Source organism: Bipolaris victoriae (assembly GCF_000527765.1).
Source record: "Bipolaris victoriae FI3 unplaced genomic scaffold scaffold_93, whole genome shotgun sequence".
NCBI lineage: Eukaryota > Fungi > Ascomycota > Dothideomycetes > Pleosporales > Pleosporaceae > Bipolaris > Bipolaris victoriae.
This window is the reverse complement of record NW_014575299.1, coordinates 14,283-31,184: the sequence shown is the minus strand read 5'-3', so window position 1 is coordinate 31,184 and position 16,902 is coordinate 14,283. Positions and strand designations below refer to the sequence as shown.

General features: G+C 48.8%; 6 protein-coding genes across 6 annotated transcripts; 4 read left to right on the top strand and 2 right to left on the bottom strand.

The window, feature by feature from the left end:
• Positions 1–102: 102 nt before the first annotated feature.
• COCVIDRAFT_108392 (hypothetical protein) lies at positions 103–681 on the top strand (the record flags this gene model as incomplete). Its single annotated transcript, XM_014697650.1, has 2 exons — positions 103–525; positions 583–681. 2 exons carry the CDS (start codon positions 103–105, stop codon positions 679–681), a joined length of 522 nt encoding a protein of 173 aa, XP_014553136.1.
• Positions 682–1,447: 766 nt separating this feature from the next.
• Positions 1,448–3,024, bottom strand: COCVIDRAFT_40776 (hypothetical protein; the record flags this gene model as incomplete). Its single annotated transcript, XM_014697649.1, has 3 exons — positions 1,448–2,077; positions 2,133–2,515; positions 2,565–3,024. The coding sequence occupies 3 exons, from the start codon at positions 3,022–3,024 to the stop codon at positions 1,448–1,450; spliced, it is 1,473 nt and encodes a 490-aa protein (XP_014553135.1).
• Positions 3,025–4,234: 1,210 nt separating this feature from the next.
• On the top strand, positions 4,235–6,062 carry COCVIDRAFT_108456 (hypothetical protein; the record flags this gene model as incomplete). Its single annotated transcript, XM_014697648.1, has 5 exons — positions 4,235–4,385; positions 4,444–4,514; positions 4,563–4,749; positions 4,802–5,851; positions 5,908–6,062. 5 exons carry the CDS (start codon positions 4,235–4,237, stop codon positions 6,060–6,062), a joined length of 1,614 nt encoding a protein of 537 aa, XP_014553134.1.
• A 1,289-nt stretch (positions 6,063–7,351) lies between these two features.
• COCVIDRAFT_108412 (hypothetical protein) lies at positions 7,352–9,537 on the top strand (the record flags this gene model as incomplete). The annotated part of the gene is made up of 10 exons (XM_014697647.1): positions 7,352–7,501; positions 7,592–7,606; positions 7,686–7,881; positions 7,963–8,182; positions 8,245–8,592; positions 8,647–8,696; positions 8,753–8,818; positions 8,869–9,020; positions 9,075–9,180; positions 9,236–9,537. 10 exons carry the CDS (start codon positions 7,352–7,354, stop codon positions 9,535–9,537), a joined length of 1,605 nt encoding a protein of 534 aa, XP_014553133.1.
• A 120-nt stretch (positions 9,538–9,657) lies between these two features.
• Positions 9,658–11,766, bottom strand: COCVIDRAFT_40773 (hypothetical protein; the record flags this gene model as incomplete). Its single annotated transcript, XM_014697646.1, has 4 exons — positions 9,658–10,408; positions 10,458–10,546; positions 10,596–10,924; positions 10,977–11,766. The coding sequence occupies 4 exons, from the start codon at positions 11,764–11,766 to the stop codon at positions 9,658–9,660; spliced, it is 1,959 nt and encodes a 652-aa protein (XP_014553132.1).
• A 2,308-nt stretch (positions 11,767–14,074) lies between these two features.
• Positions 14,075–15,923, top strand: COCVIDRAFT_108459 (hypothetical protein; the record flags this gene model as incomplete). The annotated part of the gene is given in 5 exon segments (XM_014697645.1): positions 14,075–14,097; positions 14,232–14,274; positions 14,345–14,551; positions 14,571–14,749; positions 14,804–15,923. 5 exon segments carry the CDS (start codon positions 14,075–14,077, stop codon positions 15,921–15,923), a joined length of 1,572 nt encoding a protein of 523 aa, XP_014553131.1.
• Positions 15,924–16,902: the final 979 nt, after the last annotated feature.

Below are 16,902 nucleotides of genomic sequence, written 5' to 3'. Positions count from 1 at the left end.
TGCTGCTATCACAACAATCACAACCAGTAGCTTGCTCATCCATCTCTTCAATCCCCTACTCCTTCTCTCTTCAACTACCACCATCCTATCCTACTTCCAATCATGGTCTCCTTCGCCACTCTCCAAGTCGCCACTCTGGTGCAAGCTACCTTCCTGCTAGGCATGAACACTGCCTTAAGCAGCATTTCCATCCCCTCCATCCTCGTCTCGCCCTCACCCATCCTCGCCATCCGCCAATGGCACACGCAATTTCGCCGCGCCCAAGTCCCGGGCACCGTGCTCAGTGCCTCGAGCCTCATTCTCTCCCTTATCCTCGCCTACGGCTCTTGGGACAAATCCGGCTCCTTCACCAACAAAACGACCATGCTATACGTGGCCAGCAGCGTCATGGCGTTTTTGATCTTCCCCTTTACGCTGCATTATGTGGTTCCGCTTAACGATGCGTTGGCTCAGAAGTTTCGGGAGCAGGAGGAGTTTCATTATGCGGATTTTCCGGAGAAGGATGCGGGGATGCAGACTGCTTATGTAAGTTGTTACTCTTTTTTTACTTGCTTGATGGCTGACAGGAGTGTGTGCGATTAGTACCATGAGAGGATTGCATACTGGGGATGGCTCAACCGCTTCAGGGTCGCTTTGTACTTTGGTGTTGTGCTCGTCAATGCTGTGGCTGTTTTGGCTTAGGTGTGAACCGTAGAGGTGTGCTGGAAGCCAGCAATACAATATCGGGGAATGGAGGCTGTATAGGGGCTATTGGTGGGATGGGAAAGTTGCGAGACATCAAGAGTATGTGGAGAGTGATGGAAGGTGTAGAGAAGTGCCGTTCATTTTTTTTGGGGGGGGGGGGGGGGGTTACAGTGTTAGATGGAGTGTTGCTGTTATAAAATTGAGCATTGAGCGTCTATTCGCATTAGTAACATAAAACAAATCGAGCTTATTTTTCTTTATTATATGCCCATGCAAGCAAAGATTCGTCCAAAACTTGTCATATTTGATATTCTTACATAAATCACATTGCCATTGACTGGGAAATGGGGAGTTGGGAAGATGAATGATGTCGAGATACATCTCCTCATATTTGGACATGTTCTTCAAACTTCCGGGCTGGGACAGGTTTTTAAGTGTTGAATGTTATCAGAAATTTGGCTCACAAAGCCTGGCTTGGGGGCCAAACGAGTTGAGATTGGATTTGGAGTGTTTGCAACGGGTACTAACAAAATTGTTCGCTATTTTCAGTAGCTATGCTAAATTTCCTAAGCCGATGGAAATGAATAGAAGAGTGCAGCAAAAAAAAGAAAAGATGAAGAGTGGTACACGAGAGTAAAGGTATGAGGGGTTCAAGTTTTTACGCTTGTGTAGAGGTAACTCGAATCTATATTATGCGCGGATACAAAGATATAACAACAGAATGCCGCCCCAATTTGCATACAGTAGACTGCCCCAATCCAACTCAAGCAAAGGAGTTGTACTTATTGAATAATCCCTTTGGGTCGTACTTCTTCTTAAGCGATCGTAGTTTCGGCAACTTTGACTTGCCATAAACCTGCTCTGGCGTCTCGATACCCCGTGCATAGTTAGGAAATACGTTGCCCTGAGGATTTCCACAGCCCGAAGTCAGACCGCTGCGGATCTTCTCAGAGAACTGATCAACAATGTTCGTCATCTGTTCAGACACATTTGCGGGCAGGTTGAACGAGAAAAAGCCATAGGCAACAGCTTTGCGCCATGCATACGCAGTAGACTCGTCGGGGATGGTTGCGGTAACTCCCAGACCAAACTTCTCTACTAGCCAAAGAGGGTTTTCGAGTGCAGGGTTGTCGAGAACAAAGTTGATGAACTTTGTGTACGTGCTACTGAGTGTGGACACCGTAACATCGTTCAGTTGGTAACCCCACAGGTCAGCTCTAACACCCTTTATGCGAGCGAACACGTCGCCGCCAAAATTTGCAACGTAAACTAGCTTGTTGTAGGGTACAACAGAGATGTTGCTGAATGTCGGCTGTTGATCAAGGAAGGCTTTGATAGCTGCATCACCTTGTTCTTTAGTGCCAAAATAAATGGCGCTAATACTGATCTCGGGCTGCAGATGTTAGCCAGGCTATCTAGTACGTGACAGGAGAGACGGTAAGACTCACAACTTTGTTCTTGACTGAAGAGGCCACGGAAATTGCAAGCTTATTGTCTTGGGTTCCTTGGTAGGAACGCAAAATCTTGAAAATCGTCTCGTTCTTCTCCCCGTCGAAACTTATGTCGGCATTGTACACCATGCCATTGTTGATCGTATCATAGATTCGGTATGTCGCTGAGGTGACAATGCCGAAGTTAACTCCCGCTCCTCTCATTCCCCAGAAAAGATCGGAGTTTTTAGTAGCCGATACCGTTAGGATCTGACCGGAGCCAGTCACCATCTCAACGGAGAGCAGTGAGTCGATCAGTAGACCGTGAGCACCGGTTAGAGGCCCGATGCCCCCACCTAGGGTAACGCCTATAATGCTAGGGGTTGAGGACCCACCAGATGCTGCATGTGATGTTAATCTTGTTCCGTAATGAGACTCGCTGGAACTTACGCATTTGTTTGCCAGCAGCGTACAATGGATCCAACATATCAGCAAAAATCGTAGCAGCTCCAATGGTCATAGTATTGGCTGAAGCATCCACAACCACTTTTCTGAATTTACTCAAGTCAATGTTGAGTGCGCCCTTCACGCCAGACAAGGAAGTGGTATAACCGTGACCACCGCCCGTTGCCAAGAATGGAACACTGTTCTTAGTTGCATACTGGATAATTTTTTGAACATCTGTAGCGGTGGCAGGCTTCACAGCAATGTCGTAAGTCGGTGCAGCTTTGGAGTACACGGTCCATCGTTGTGTAAAGCCGGTTGCGTAGGAAGGGTCAGTGGTTGATACCACCTCAGATCCCGACGATAGGGTCTTGGCCAAGTCTATGTGGATCTGCTGTGAGGTGACCGCATGTGCATGCTGTGCAAGGGTAAACGTGATAAAAGCGAGTGATGCCAAGGATTTCATGGTAACGGATCGGTAATGGTGAAGTGCTAAAGATGCAATGCGTGCGCAGCAGGGATGAGGGATAAACACAAAGACAACGTGGTAACCATCGGAGTGACTTCTGGTAGTACCATTTTATAGTGACCTGGCACCTTCTATCAAATCGAGATTTGGGTCCAATATCGTATTCGGTCGTAAGAAAAATGGAAATAGTATAGAGCTAGAGTCATAGCCACAACGCCTCATTGCTGAAAACCCAGCATATTGTCCTGATGGGCGGCGGTATTCGCAACTCCAGCGGGATTTTACTGAGGGCTTGGGGCCACAGCTGAGGTCCTTGATCCATGCCATAGATCGATAAACTCTCTCCCTTGCCGGATTGCATGCATGCATCGGTTCCTGTAACTAAGAAAGGCATCAGCCCAAAGCCACAGCGTCGTCACGCTGACCCGATTGGCTCATGTTTGATAGCTAAGAAACGTCCCACGTACGGATGGAGCTTAGATGCACGAAATGTCTACGATGTAGGCTGACAACAGGGGTTGTTAGTAAGTGGTGGTATCGCGGATGTCCGCCGACATGGCGCCATCGGTCCCTTGGTGCTTACTTCGGTGGCTTGCCGACTGTTTAGCGGACATCCGCAATCTCACTGGATGGAGGCTGATAGCTATCAGCGAAGAACTAGCCAATTAACAAACGAGAATCAGCAAGAATAAGACACCGTATCACCAATAGAGCAAGCCTTGCATTGAGAACATCGGAGTTCGCCAAGACATTTAGTGCTGTGCATCACGTGATAACACGATGCCTTGTATCGATCGATGAACAGAGCTCACTTCAATCTCGGGTCAGTCTCACTGCTCCAGATGCTAGAAGAAACCAATATGGTTCACAATTTTCTGTTCCTAATAGCACTCGGCTCTCCACACCCGCTCCATGATTATCGGCTGGCCGGTAGTCGCAACACCGACCTCTATGGCTGGCGCGAGTCCTCGGACCTCGCGATGATACATCCGCGTTAGGCTTCATGTGGGTTGTGCCATTGTTTGCATGCAATAGCAATGTTGGAAGAATGAGGCTGGGCCAAGAGTAGCATGCCAACGTGCGGATACGGAAGTCGGACTGAGGAGGAAGCTGAGAGTGAGTAAGAAGATAAAAAGGTAGTAGAGAGGCCATAGAACATACTCACTTCAAACATCAGTTCACTCTTCTTCTCTCAAAAACATTCAAAATGATTGAGGAACTGATTCAGACTGGATCGCAGTCTCTGCTTTCTGTTTTCGCCCCTGCGATTGCCTTTAGTGCAATCAGTGCTGTTCTTTGGGCTATCATCCGCCTTGTCAAGAATGACCCAAAGAAAGCCCAATACAAAACGATCCCCGGTCCAAAAGGTAAATTTCTGAGCGAAAATATGTTGTCACTAGTAACCTGATTATGAAGGTTTAATACCGTGGATCGGACCTATCTTCCAAATGCCCTCTACCGACGTTTATAAGAAGTTTGCAGAATGGGTGAGTACACCACTATATGTTCGTAATTCTCAACTAATAAATTGAAAGCATGATGAATATGGTCCGATCTACCAGTTGACGCTGTTTGGCACCAAACACGTCCGAATCAATAGCGAAAAGATGGCTCAAGACATCCTCGCCAAACGTGGTTCTCACTATTCGAATCGTGCTCCTACACCAAACATTCCTGGCGCTAAGACTGATGCGGAGTATCTTCCCCTACTGGATAATAATGGTAAGAACAATGCGATTTCTACCTGGAGTATCGCTGACCGAGTGACCTACAGAGGCGCTTACAAGGCATCGAAAATTCGCCCACGAGTGTCTCGCAAAGACCTACAACTACGACATGTACGGTTTTACACACGTTGAAATTAAGAGAATGATGTACCTGTTGAAGAGGGATAACCGAAACTACCCTAGACTTGCTGAAGAGTTCACACATCGCGTGAGTGCTCGCCTAGCATGGGAAGATCCTACCCTCAGCATTGCCCTGAACAAAAGCTCCTCTGGTCTTTTATCTGCTATATCTCCTTCCGGACAGCTTCCAAACAAAGTTCCGATCATCATGCTGTTGCCAAATGTTCTTAACCCCTGGTACTGGAGGGAAAAGAAACGCCACGATGCCCAGCGGGAGTTTTGGGTGGGGGCAATGCAAGCAGTCAAAGCTAAGATGGAAGCTGGCATCGATGGCCACTCATGGTCGCGCACGTTTCTCCAGGAGCAAGAGCGTCTCAAGTTCCCGAGCGGAGTTCAGGACGACAAGGAGGGCGCTTTTGCTGTCGGCATGCTTGCTATCACAGCATCATTACCCATGTCTTCCCCCATCCAGACTTACTTCCTGGCAATGTGTCATTACCCTCAGTGGCAAAAGAAACTCCAGGAGGAGATTGACGAAGTCTGCGGTCCCAACCGTCTTCCCACATGGGCTGATGCGCCCAAGCTTCCTATTCTTAGGGCTGTCGGAAAGGAGTTGATCCGCTGGAGGCCACCTGTACCTACCGGTGTACCTCACGAAGCCGAGAGGGATGATGTTTACGATGGATATTTAATTGAGAAGGGTACACTCGTCCACCCTACAGAATGGGCACGACGCAGTGATGAGGCTCTCTATCCAAACCCTGAAGAGTTCAACCCGGATCGCTATTTGAACCCCAAATATCCAACGTACAAAGAGCCTCTCACCAAGTACCCCAATGTTATCAACCACCATGTCTTCGGCTATGGACGTCGCAACTGCATGGGTATGGAAATTGTTGACTACCAATTAGTCACCATTATGGGATCTTTGGCTTGGGCATTCAACGTCTCTAAGAAGAAGAACAAGATCGGAGTGGGTACGTATCAAAACTAATATTCGCATCCAATAAATAGCTTACTGACGCATTGACAGATATCCCAGTACACGTTACTGACTGGACGGACCTGCTCATTACACGACCGAGGCCCTTCGTGTTTGACATCAAACCTAGGGACGAGCACAAGGCGAAGTTGGTTGACACCATGTTTGAGGAGGCTGTGATGGAGTCTGCTGATGTTGCTATCTGAGATGGTCTTTGAAATTGGCGTCTTTATTGGTGAATCTTGCATCAGCTTAATTGTTGTTGGCTAGCTTTGGTCTTCCTTTTTGTAGCTCTCTTAGATTTTTACCGCTCCTTTATGTTTACAATTCATGTTTTGGCCACTATTTAACACTTCCAAAAACAAAATTTGTGAACGATATTGCTGGGTGAATAACTGTGACTCGGTTGTTGCTCAGCCGAAGAATTGTCCACGCGACCTCATTTGTTATGAGCATGTTACAGAAGGAGGAAGTCAAGGCTACCTCATTTATTCCCGCACGATGTCTCTTCATCACTAAAACTTGTATTCATAGCTAAATACATTATCTACATCATCGACTGCCATTGCATATCCTCTTCAGGTTTGCGACTTCAACTCACGGGATCATAATTGGTCCCCTTTTTTCACATTTCACATCGAAACGAAAACTTGATGAATCAAGAATATAGAAAAATGAAGGGACACAACATTTTGACATCCAAATGGCCTCATTTTCCATGTCCATCAAGTTGTTATCCACCTTCACCTCCGCCATCCAGGCACCACACCCTAGAGAAAAGCACGATATCTCTGCACACTCTATTTTGCATCCGCACAAGAGACGAGATGAATTACAGGCACATATGAAACAAAGACATGAACGACCCCCAGCATTCACAACACACATTACACCGGACTCCCAAACGGACCAGCAGACCACGCACTCACAGGACATCCGCGAAACAATCAACACAACACGTTACGTCCGATATCACGCATCATTCCCCCTTCTTCTACATTCCGTTCATTACCACCGAAACACTCAATTCCATATTCGTTGTCCAAATCAACAAATCACACGCCGACGGACCTCCGCCTTGGCACCGGACCTCCGTACATCGCAACCTCTCCCTTCTCAATGCGCACGACCCCTCGCACCCCATCAATCTCGCGCATTTTGCTTGTCCGACCTCGCGCTCGGAACTTGCGTGCGAGCGAATTAGTCAGAAAGGGAGGGTGTGGCTAGTGGAGAGCCGATGGGGGCTGGGCTGTTAATATTATTTGAATGCTTTGTTGTTAGTAAAGCGTAGTAGTACATAGTAGTAGTAGGAAGACTTGTGGAATTTTGGGGATTTACCAACTGACTACGCATTTCTACGCCGCGAAAAAAAAACACATCTTGAGTAGAGATTATTGTCGTTTCCAGTTTCTTCCTATTTTGCACATTTAAATTTTTACTTTGATTTCGCCCCCCTCCCCTCGGCCGATATCGTGAAGTAAGGAAAAAGGAAAAGATGAAGGAAAAGACACTCGCAACACCGGATTCAGAAAAGGATCCGCAGTCTAGCAACGAATCACTCGATTTGCAAGAAGACGCGTATATCCAGTTATCCAAAGGACGGTTTTTGCTCGTGCTGACTGGACTTGTTTTGGCGATTTTCTTGGTAAGTATATCCTTCCTTTCCCTTTCCCTTTCCATTCAACCCCAACCAAAAAAAGGAGAGAAGAACAAATGCTAACAAACACCGCGACAGGCTTCTCTCGATTTCGTAAGTAAATCCACGAAATCCTTTGTTTCTCGGTATCAAGAGAAAAAAAGCAATGCTAACCAAACGGCGCAAATCGCAGACCATTATCTCAACAGCCATCCCCAAAATCACCGATGAATTCCACAGTCTAGAAGATATTGGATGGTACGGCTCTGCCTTCTTCGTCACAACAGCTGCAACGCAAGCATCCTGGGGTCGACTCTACACGTTTTTCCCGCTAAAATGGACGTACCTGATCTCAATTGGGTTTTTCGAGCTGGGCAGTGTGGTGTGCGGTACGCTTTTATCCCTCCCTTCACGGCCGCTCCCTCTTTCAAGTAACGGGAAATACTGATTTTGAGATACTTACCATGTAGGTGCTGCACCCAGTTCAGTTGCGCTGATCATTGGCCGTGCGATTTGTGGTGTTGGAGCTGCGGGGTTGTTTGCGGGCTCGTACACGATTATTGCTGTTTTGGTACCGGCGGCCGATAGGCCAAAGTATAGTGGGCTTATGGGTGCTGCGTATGGTTTTGCTAGCGTGGTTGGACCGTTGATTGGAGGTGCGTTTACGAGCCATGTGTCGTGGCGATGGTGGTAAGTGATCTCTCTGCTCGTCTGGATATGTATGTGAGAAAGTGGGCTAAGTGTGATTGTAGCTTTTACATCAATCTTCCTGTTGGCGCCGTATCATGCCTTTTCATTCTCCTCTTCTTCGTCAACGAGCCACCGAAGACTCGTCCTGACTGGCGCGGTATGCTTCGTCAGTTGGATGTCATCGGCGTTGCTCTCATCATCGGTGCGGTTGTGTGCTTCATTCTCGCTATGCAGTGGGGTGGCACAACAAAGAGTTGGGGCGACTCCAAAGTCATTGGCACACTCGTGGGCTTTGCCATCTTCATCGTACTATTTATTGTGGCGCAGTGGTGGCAAGGTGAGAATGCCATGGTGCATAACCGTATCATCAAGAGGCGCACAGTTGCTGTTGGATCGACTTTCGCCTTCTTGTAAGTTTTTGTCTAAAACTCAGGGGATGGGAGTTCGATACTAACCTTTGTCAGGATCAACGCTGCGTTTTCAATTACGTTCTACTACATCCCGATTTACTTCCGTACGTGTATCCTTACAACAGCTACAATGATACGCACTGGTTCTAACAAGAAACAGAGTCTGTTCAAGGTGTCTCAGCATCAACAAGTGGTGTCCGCACTGTTCCTTACATCCTCGCAGTCAGTGAGTGCACTGAGTCATTCCCTTCAAGCTCTCACTAACCACACTGCCAGCACTATGCGTCGTCCTTGTCGGCCAAATCATTTCGAAAACCGGGTATGCCTTCCCATGGATGATCCTTGGCGCCGGTGTCACAGCCATTGGCTCTGGTTTGATTTACACTTTTGACATCGATTCTCCTAGTCGAATTTGGATCGGCTACCAGGTACGTACACTGATTTTTCAGTTCGGATTACCTTGCTAATATATTCTTTTGTAGATCCTTGCAGGATTGGGTGTTGGCATCAGTTTCCAAGTCCCTGTTATGCTCATTCAAGCCTCGACCAAGGAAGCCGACGTACCTCTAACTACAGCCACGCTTCTTTGTAAGTCCAATGGTAATATCGACCTGTTTTATTCTATTTCTAACCCCGTAAACAGTCATCCAAACGATGGGAGGTGCCTTTGGTGTCTCAGCTGCTCAGACCGCATTCTCGAACATCCTTCTCAAGCGCTTGGCTGTCACTGCAGCTGGACTAAACCCTTCTTTGGTCCTCGAAGCTGGCGCTAGTGAGATCAGAGATCGAATTCCAGCTCAATATATCGAGGGAGTACTCAAGGCGTATGTGTCAGGTTTCAGGGGCCCGATGATTGTCGCCATCGCATTTAGTGGTGCGGCGTTCCTGGCTGGCTTCGGGTTCCGGTTCACGACTATCAAGAAAACAACCGCGTTGGAAAACTAAAAACAGGAGCTTTTTCAGTTGATTGATACTCGAGAAGATTCTAAGATTAAAATTATGGGCTGCAGGCGCTATTAAATAGGCTAGATGGTAATATTAGTATGAAAACCGGTGCAAAGTGCTTTACACAGGTCCGGTCCAAGCATTCCACTGTCCAAGGGCTCCCCAATCTACATTAGAAGCATCATTGACACCTCCACTTGTGCTAGGACCAATTCCCAGCCCTGGAAAATCCATTCCCTCGAAACCGTCTAACCCAGCACCAGAGAATAGATCCAAGCCAAGGTCCATTCCCACCTGATCACTGGCTGGTGTTATCTCCTCCACAGCCTTTGGATCCAACACTGTGTCGATGATCTTTGTGAAAGTCTTACTCGCTTTGCGACACAAATTGTAGTTTGCTTCGCCATGCCTCGCTCCAGAGTTTTCCATGTGCGCAGCAGCATCAAGATGCGAAATGAGCACGCTAAGCATGCGGATGATTTCTGATCGGGAGATTCCAGACGGAAACTGCTGGCCTGTATGGTGTTGCTCACGAAGGGCTGTGGCTAAGACTGAGGCAGCCGGAATCCCAAAGAGCAACACGCAATGTAGCATGTCGCGGTGAACATCATATGACCGATCGCGTATTGTACCCAGAGTGAGAGTATTGGATAGTAGGTCAATTGAAACACGCAGCAATGCCGTGTTGAGTGTCAAAGGGCTGTAGTCGAGCAGCTTTTGGATCATGAACTCATTATACCAGTGGGTAAGATGAACGATGCACAGCATCAAGCAGATTTTGGTGGGAACGTCATCGTCCCAACATGTTTTCCAATAACGCATGTGCTTCGGTAACATATCCCAACATGTACCTATGCGCTGAGATATATCCCTACGCATGTATTAGTGAAAGCAGGGAAACGGTACTGACAAAAGCGTACAAGAGTTGAGCTTCCGCATTTGCATCGATTTTGACAAAGGAAAACTCGAGTATCTCTTCGCGAAATTCGAGAGACATTTGGCGCAGACGCTGGAAATATGTCAGTTTGGTTGGGTTTGAGGGATGTTGAGTTACTCACGATCCATGACGCCCGAAGCCATCTACCTTTGGTGTTCCAGCCATCAGGTCCTAAAGCTTGTATGGCGGCATTGAGTACCTCCTCGTTGCCCGTCACTTCATCATCGGCTAAATCAAGCGGCAGGTGAATATCGGTATGTCTCTTACTGATTCTTACAGGGCGACCAAGGAATGTGGAAATGGATTTGTCTTGGTTGTAAGCCGCACAAAAGAGTCTGCGGCGAGTTTCCGCCAACCAAGTTGGCGCTTGGGCGCACTTTCTATCTTGATGGATGCCGAGCGCGTACACCTGGGTCGCCAACTCCCCGATGCGTCTCCAAGCAGGCGGTCCTAGATTTACAGTCATTAGACATGCTCAAAGAGGTTTCGAGATATCACTTACCAGCATATCCGCACATCATGACTGTAAACAGGTAGTTCTCGTAGTACATCCATATGGTAAGGTCATTGACTGTAGCAAGCATAGTGGTAAGGAATAAACAGGTCGTACTTGCGCGAAGCAATTCGTCGGTAAAGCGCAACCTCATTTCTTTGTTACTCACATCGCTATACGACTCTGGTCCGAAACCGAACGTGAGTGAGCGACCCGCGGTGGCGAGCAAGAAACCAATGTATTCAAAACGAAGGTTTTCGCCTGAGCATAGTATGTGAAGATCGCGGGCCTCGAGGGACTGAGATATCGTAAAAGGGCGTGCGGTGGTTTCCAGAACTTGGGCTATCAGTTCTGGGCTTGGTTCTTTGCGTCGGAGATCGTGCTTATCGACGACAGCTTCTAGCGCATTAACAGCGTCAACTCCTATTGGCGCCGGTATTACACCTGCTTCGTTGCGCGCGTTATACCAGAGTACAAGCTCTTTTATTATGTCGTAATGGCGAAAAGTGCTTAGCACACCATGCGCCATCTGATATCTCATTGATTTGGACAAAGTGTGCTGGTGGGTAAGTTCCCGATCTGATCTCTCTGATGCGACAGACCCTTCGCGCTCCGGTAGCTGACCCGGCTCTTCATCCTGAGCAAGTAACACGGCATAAGAGCCAGGGCCGAGAAATCCTGGGTGATAGACATCAGCAGCAACGGCATCGGCGAGTTTGTCTCCATGGGATGAAGGCGACAGGAAAACAGCAGCGGGATCATTATTCTTCTTTGATGAGCGGCTATGAATATTAGCCATTGTTTGAAAATATCGGTCACAGTCTTGCTGTACTTTCGCTTGTGAGGACGAGACGCGCCTGCTTCTGACTCATCTGCCACGGGACGCGGTCTGGTTAGAGGTGCTGGATGATAGAAGCAGCGGTCCTCTATTCCGCGCTGTCGGCATCTGTCACATTTGGGATGGCCGTGATCGCATTTTGTTTTGTTCAGCCTGCAGGGTTCACACGAGGCGGGCTTCCCATTGCGCCTACTACTGTTGGCGTTCCTGGCAGATGGTTAGTACCTAAGATGAGGTACGGTCGCGGCCGTGGTCATATTACATGCTGAAGTAAGCGAATGGTATGAAGACAGTTCATTTATGGATGCACTAAGTTTCGCGACTATACCACCATGTACCGTTGTTAGTGGACTAGGCATCTTTTGTCGTTGGATGAAGTTGAAGGCATGTGACCCGGATGGGCCTAGCCAAAGGTACGTTATCGATAGGCAGCAGTCTAGACCCAAACCGCTCTCCTGTCATCCTGTCAACGCTGGGGCTTGACATGTGCCTATGCTATCAACACGCTAAAATAATGCACTTCCAACTAGGCCCCCACGCGACTGGACTCTCACGTAGTAATTATCAACACGGGGGCCGAGTTGGACCTCAAACGATTCATGTACCTTGAACCCCCTCCCGACTTGGCTTCATGGCAGCTGGCAGTCTCGAAGGCTTCTAGCCGCTTTTCATTTGCGAGGACATGAGCTGACTGTCCAGAAGCGAGTCTTGCAAAAGGAACTCACATATCAGGAATAGATTGGGGGTCTTTGTCGACATATGTACTGTACAAACATACTATGCAGACTAGCAGTGTCTAACAATAGCAGGTGTAGATAGCTGGACATTTTTTACATCTACAGAGAAACCTCGCCGTCATTGCCCATCGGACGCCTTCGCGTCTGCGATAGGGTTTCAATGCGGGCTAGGGGTTCTATTGAGGGGTGACGTTGCCAAGCCCTTATTCTATTTACATGACGGCCGCAACAGCTGTGGTCAAACTATATCTGCCGATCCGATACATGGCGTTGAGAACCGTTTCAGCAATCAAACTTGCCGTTCAACATGTACGTCTCTCGGAATTGCGCAATAGGACACTATCGTGGGAGCAAGGGACATGCCAGCCTGAACATGGCCGGATGATGAATCAAGATTGATCGATGATAAGCAAGCCAGATTTCATCTGTCAGAGCCGGGAGACTAGTGATAATTTTTATACCACACTGGAACGCCTGATACGCTGTCGTGAGATCTTTCATAATCAATATCTGATATTGGCTTGAATATTCCAAATATTCATCTTTCCTAGTGCTTCCGGAAAACGTTACCCCCACAAGTGTGTTCTAGTACATAACATGTCCATCAGCACACATTTCGTGTGAAATCCGTCATATGCAGATCAGACTGCCTTGGCTGAGGTAACCACTCGATCCAATGGACAGAGTCATTTGGAATTCAGATCGGTTCCATGACGGAGGCAAGCCAGCTGTGGAGGACCGTTTTGTCCCCGGTTTATCCTAATGCAACGCGGGGTCACGATGAGGACCTTTAGGCTAGCCGTCTCGATTTCACGCCGGCCAGTCTCTTGCTTGAAGTAGTTCGTCTTGCAGCTTGTAAGCATAAGTATACATGGAGCCATGGGCGTAGCGTGCATAGTTTGCTTTTTCTCGACCGCCCAACACAAAATTCAAATGGTCTGGAGCACATGCGGCTGCGGTAGCTCTTGATCTAGTGGTTATCTCGACCACCAACATGTGACGATGCTAGGCGTTGTGTGCGCGTGTATGGTAGAGAGGCATGGAGCGTTTCTGCATGATGTTGGGACAGCGGGTGCAAGGACAAGGAAGGTGGGTGGGGTGATGTGCAGAGGACCTGTATACATATGTAAGTAATTAGAAGACCCCAGATGCGATGGAACGAGCCGCTGCACGTGGATAGTGCCCGAGACGCGATGGAAATCGGCGGGCCAGTGGTGATGGCGAGCTGGAGCGCCATCTGGGGACGATGAGGGCAGGAATGCGAATGCGAGCTCCACTTGCTCGCCGAGGTTTTATTTGGGTGCATATCGTGCGATGGAAGAGGCATAGTGTGTGCTTATCCCTGCGCGCGCAAAGATCCCACGCTCCACCAAGACAGCACCTCCCGTGTTCCTCCACGTCGCATTCGCTTTCTTGCCTCAATCAACGGTCTGACGACACGTCCAGTAGAGTAGGTCCGTTACACTCTCGTGAGCGAGCGGTCAACTGTCGCAGCCCAACGCCCCGGTCCCTGGCCGTGCTGCTCTCCTCCAATGCCACGCCTCGGGCACAAGAAGTCCGTACTTGTTAACCCCCCACCCGTCTATTCGTCACCCGCACACACACGCCAATAACCTCATCCCGTTTCACCGTCCTGGCCATACCAGGGGCTATTATTGGCACTGGACTACGCTAAAATGTCTATGACAGATCACGCCTGGGCTGTCGACAGTGCAAGGCTCGCCACGTGAAGGTACGCCAGTCCAACTCGGGCGGAGCATGGTGGACTGATCCAAGAAGATCATTGCTGAGATAGACTACAGTGTGACGAGCTCAAGCCGTGCTCAAACTGTGCCCGTCATGGCGTCCCGTGTAGCCTTGTTACCTGGGATCCCAACACACCACAGTCCTCCTCCCTTGCGGCAGGTTCCGCTGCAACTACTGCCCGACGCACCAACCAGTCGTCCCCGTCTGAGCGACCCATAGCCGTACGATCCGACCCGCACATCGACACCATGCCTTTGGATATCGTTGCTGACCAGCCAACAGGCGTCGTCGGCATCTGCAACGCCTCCCTCCCGCATAGACTCTCACCCTAGTCAGCACCCAGCCATATCCGAAGGCTCCTCGCCAGAGTCACAGGCAGACCAGTATCTGTTTCTATCAAGATTCATACACCGCAATGAAATCCCCCAAGCGGACCTTTGGCTGCGTGACCTGGAGCTCCTGTAAGACCAACCATCGACCCCACCCAACCAGGCACGTCCACTCATCCGTTGTAGGCATTTTTGGACCACCCAAGCCCACGAAGAGCTCACACTTCGAAGCGATATTTGCTACATGTGGCGAGTCGAAGCTCCAAAGTATGCAATCTCACATCCCTACTTGATGCACGAAATGTTGGCTTTCGCTGCATTCTCTAAAGCCGACAAAGAGCAGCAGCAAGAACTATGCCACGAATATTACACCTTTGGAATACACCACCAGGATTGTGCCATAAGGGGGCTGCGAAAAAACATCGCAGCCACCACCCCTGAAGAAGCTGCAGCTATAGTAGCCACATCAACCTTACTCACTCTGAGTGTATTTGCCTCATTAGGCTTCGAGGCTGAGCACAATATGAACGGTACATCACCGTGTGCCATTGAAGGTCTCCTCAACTGCTTTTACCTCATGCAGGGTATGGGTAATGTCCTGGCACTTGCACAAACTACCATTGTTGACTCATTTCTTGCTCCCTTGGTCAGAGACCCATCCGAGGTGACCCCTTCCCAACCACTCTTGCTGGAGCTACTACAACAAACCCCTGCACTAGTCGGTTTCATCCGGGACAAACATGATCTCCCTGAGAGTGAAAGGGCGGTTTACTTGGCCACAGTGGCACACTTCGATCCTGCTTTAAGTATCTCGATGCCTCCAAAGGTTGACAACCGAGAGCTACGCTTCTTGTTCATCTGGCCATTACACACCGGTGCGGAATTCATGGGTCTTTTGCAGCGACGACGGCCAGGTGCGCTAGTCATTCTCATGCACTATTCCACTATTCTCCTAGCCGCGGAACCACGATACTGGTTCATGAAAAACTGGGGCCAGCGAGTACTAAAGGCATGCCACGAATCCATTGATCAAAGCTGGCTTCCTGCCATCCAATGGCCACTGTCATTTCTCAACTCGAACGCGACATTCGATCTCTTCACAAATCTGATGCGGCGTCACAATAGTGCTGCAACACCAGGAGGGGTACTTTATCCGCAGCGGCCCGCACCTGACGTGGCTTATCGACAGACACACCCTGGACAATCTGTGCCCACTGAGATGCCGGACCATTCATCTCCTGGGCACAAGTTTATGGTAACGTTAGCGGAGCAAGACAAGATACCCAAGGTAGACCACGAGGATTGAGTGTGTATACGACATACCGCCACAACATCATGCTATCTATAGCCAGACCCGCTATGTCGAACCAGAAACCCTGTAATTGAGCTGTATCGAATGAGGATTTGGCGCAAAATCGTCACATGCGCAAAGCCGTGCCTTGATCCCGCAGCGACCCTTCAACAGCGCCAAAGCTTCGGGGCATTCGTCGCTATTCTGGCGGTTAACTTTCTCGAGTGTGCATATTTATGTACACCGGTTAATCCATTAATCAGGCTGAATATAGAACAACAATCAAATGCCACGACCAGAGATGTCATTGTGGCGTGATATCCAGCCCGCAAAATACCAATCTTGTTTCCCTCGAACAATAACATCTCCACACTTGGCCTGTTTGAAACTATGCCCGTGCATTATTGTTTTTTTTTCTCCAAGTAAATACGCATGCGTTACCTAGAAGGGCGTTTGATGTTCATACTACGCTTACAAAGTCTGTGTCGTCTAGACTGGGATCGCTCTCGCCTCCTCGGAGTATATTGCAACTCGCCCCACTTTTCGCCTTACCCGATACGCCGCGCAACCGCCCCCAATTCTTACCCTCGTGCACGCAAGACTGGAAGGCGGGTTTAAAGCTTATACCGATGTTTTGCTCCGCGGAGCACTTAACGCATGAACACGGTCGAATATGCCTCAGGCTTTCATTTCAGGAAAGTCAGCATAGGAATCCGTTGTTGCCACCGTTGTGTGCTTGAATAATCGACCCTGTTGAAATGAAAAAAAAAGCTTCCACCGCTCAGCTGTGCCATCATTCCGCCTTCAGCATCAAAATCGTCATAATCAGGCTGACATTATTGTGCAAACCCTTTTGTGCAAATGTACAAGGCTGATTTTTGCCCAAAGAAATCCCACACTGTGTTTATGGGCGGCAGGCAAAACCTGCAGGGCTAGAATTATCCATCCCCGCCAGTCCCAGTCCAATTCAATTGCAAAACCTTTGGTTCTGGGT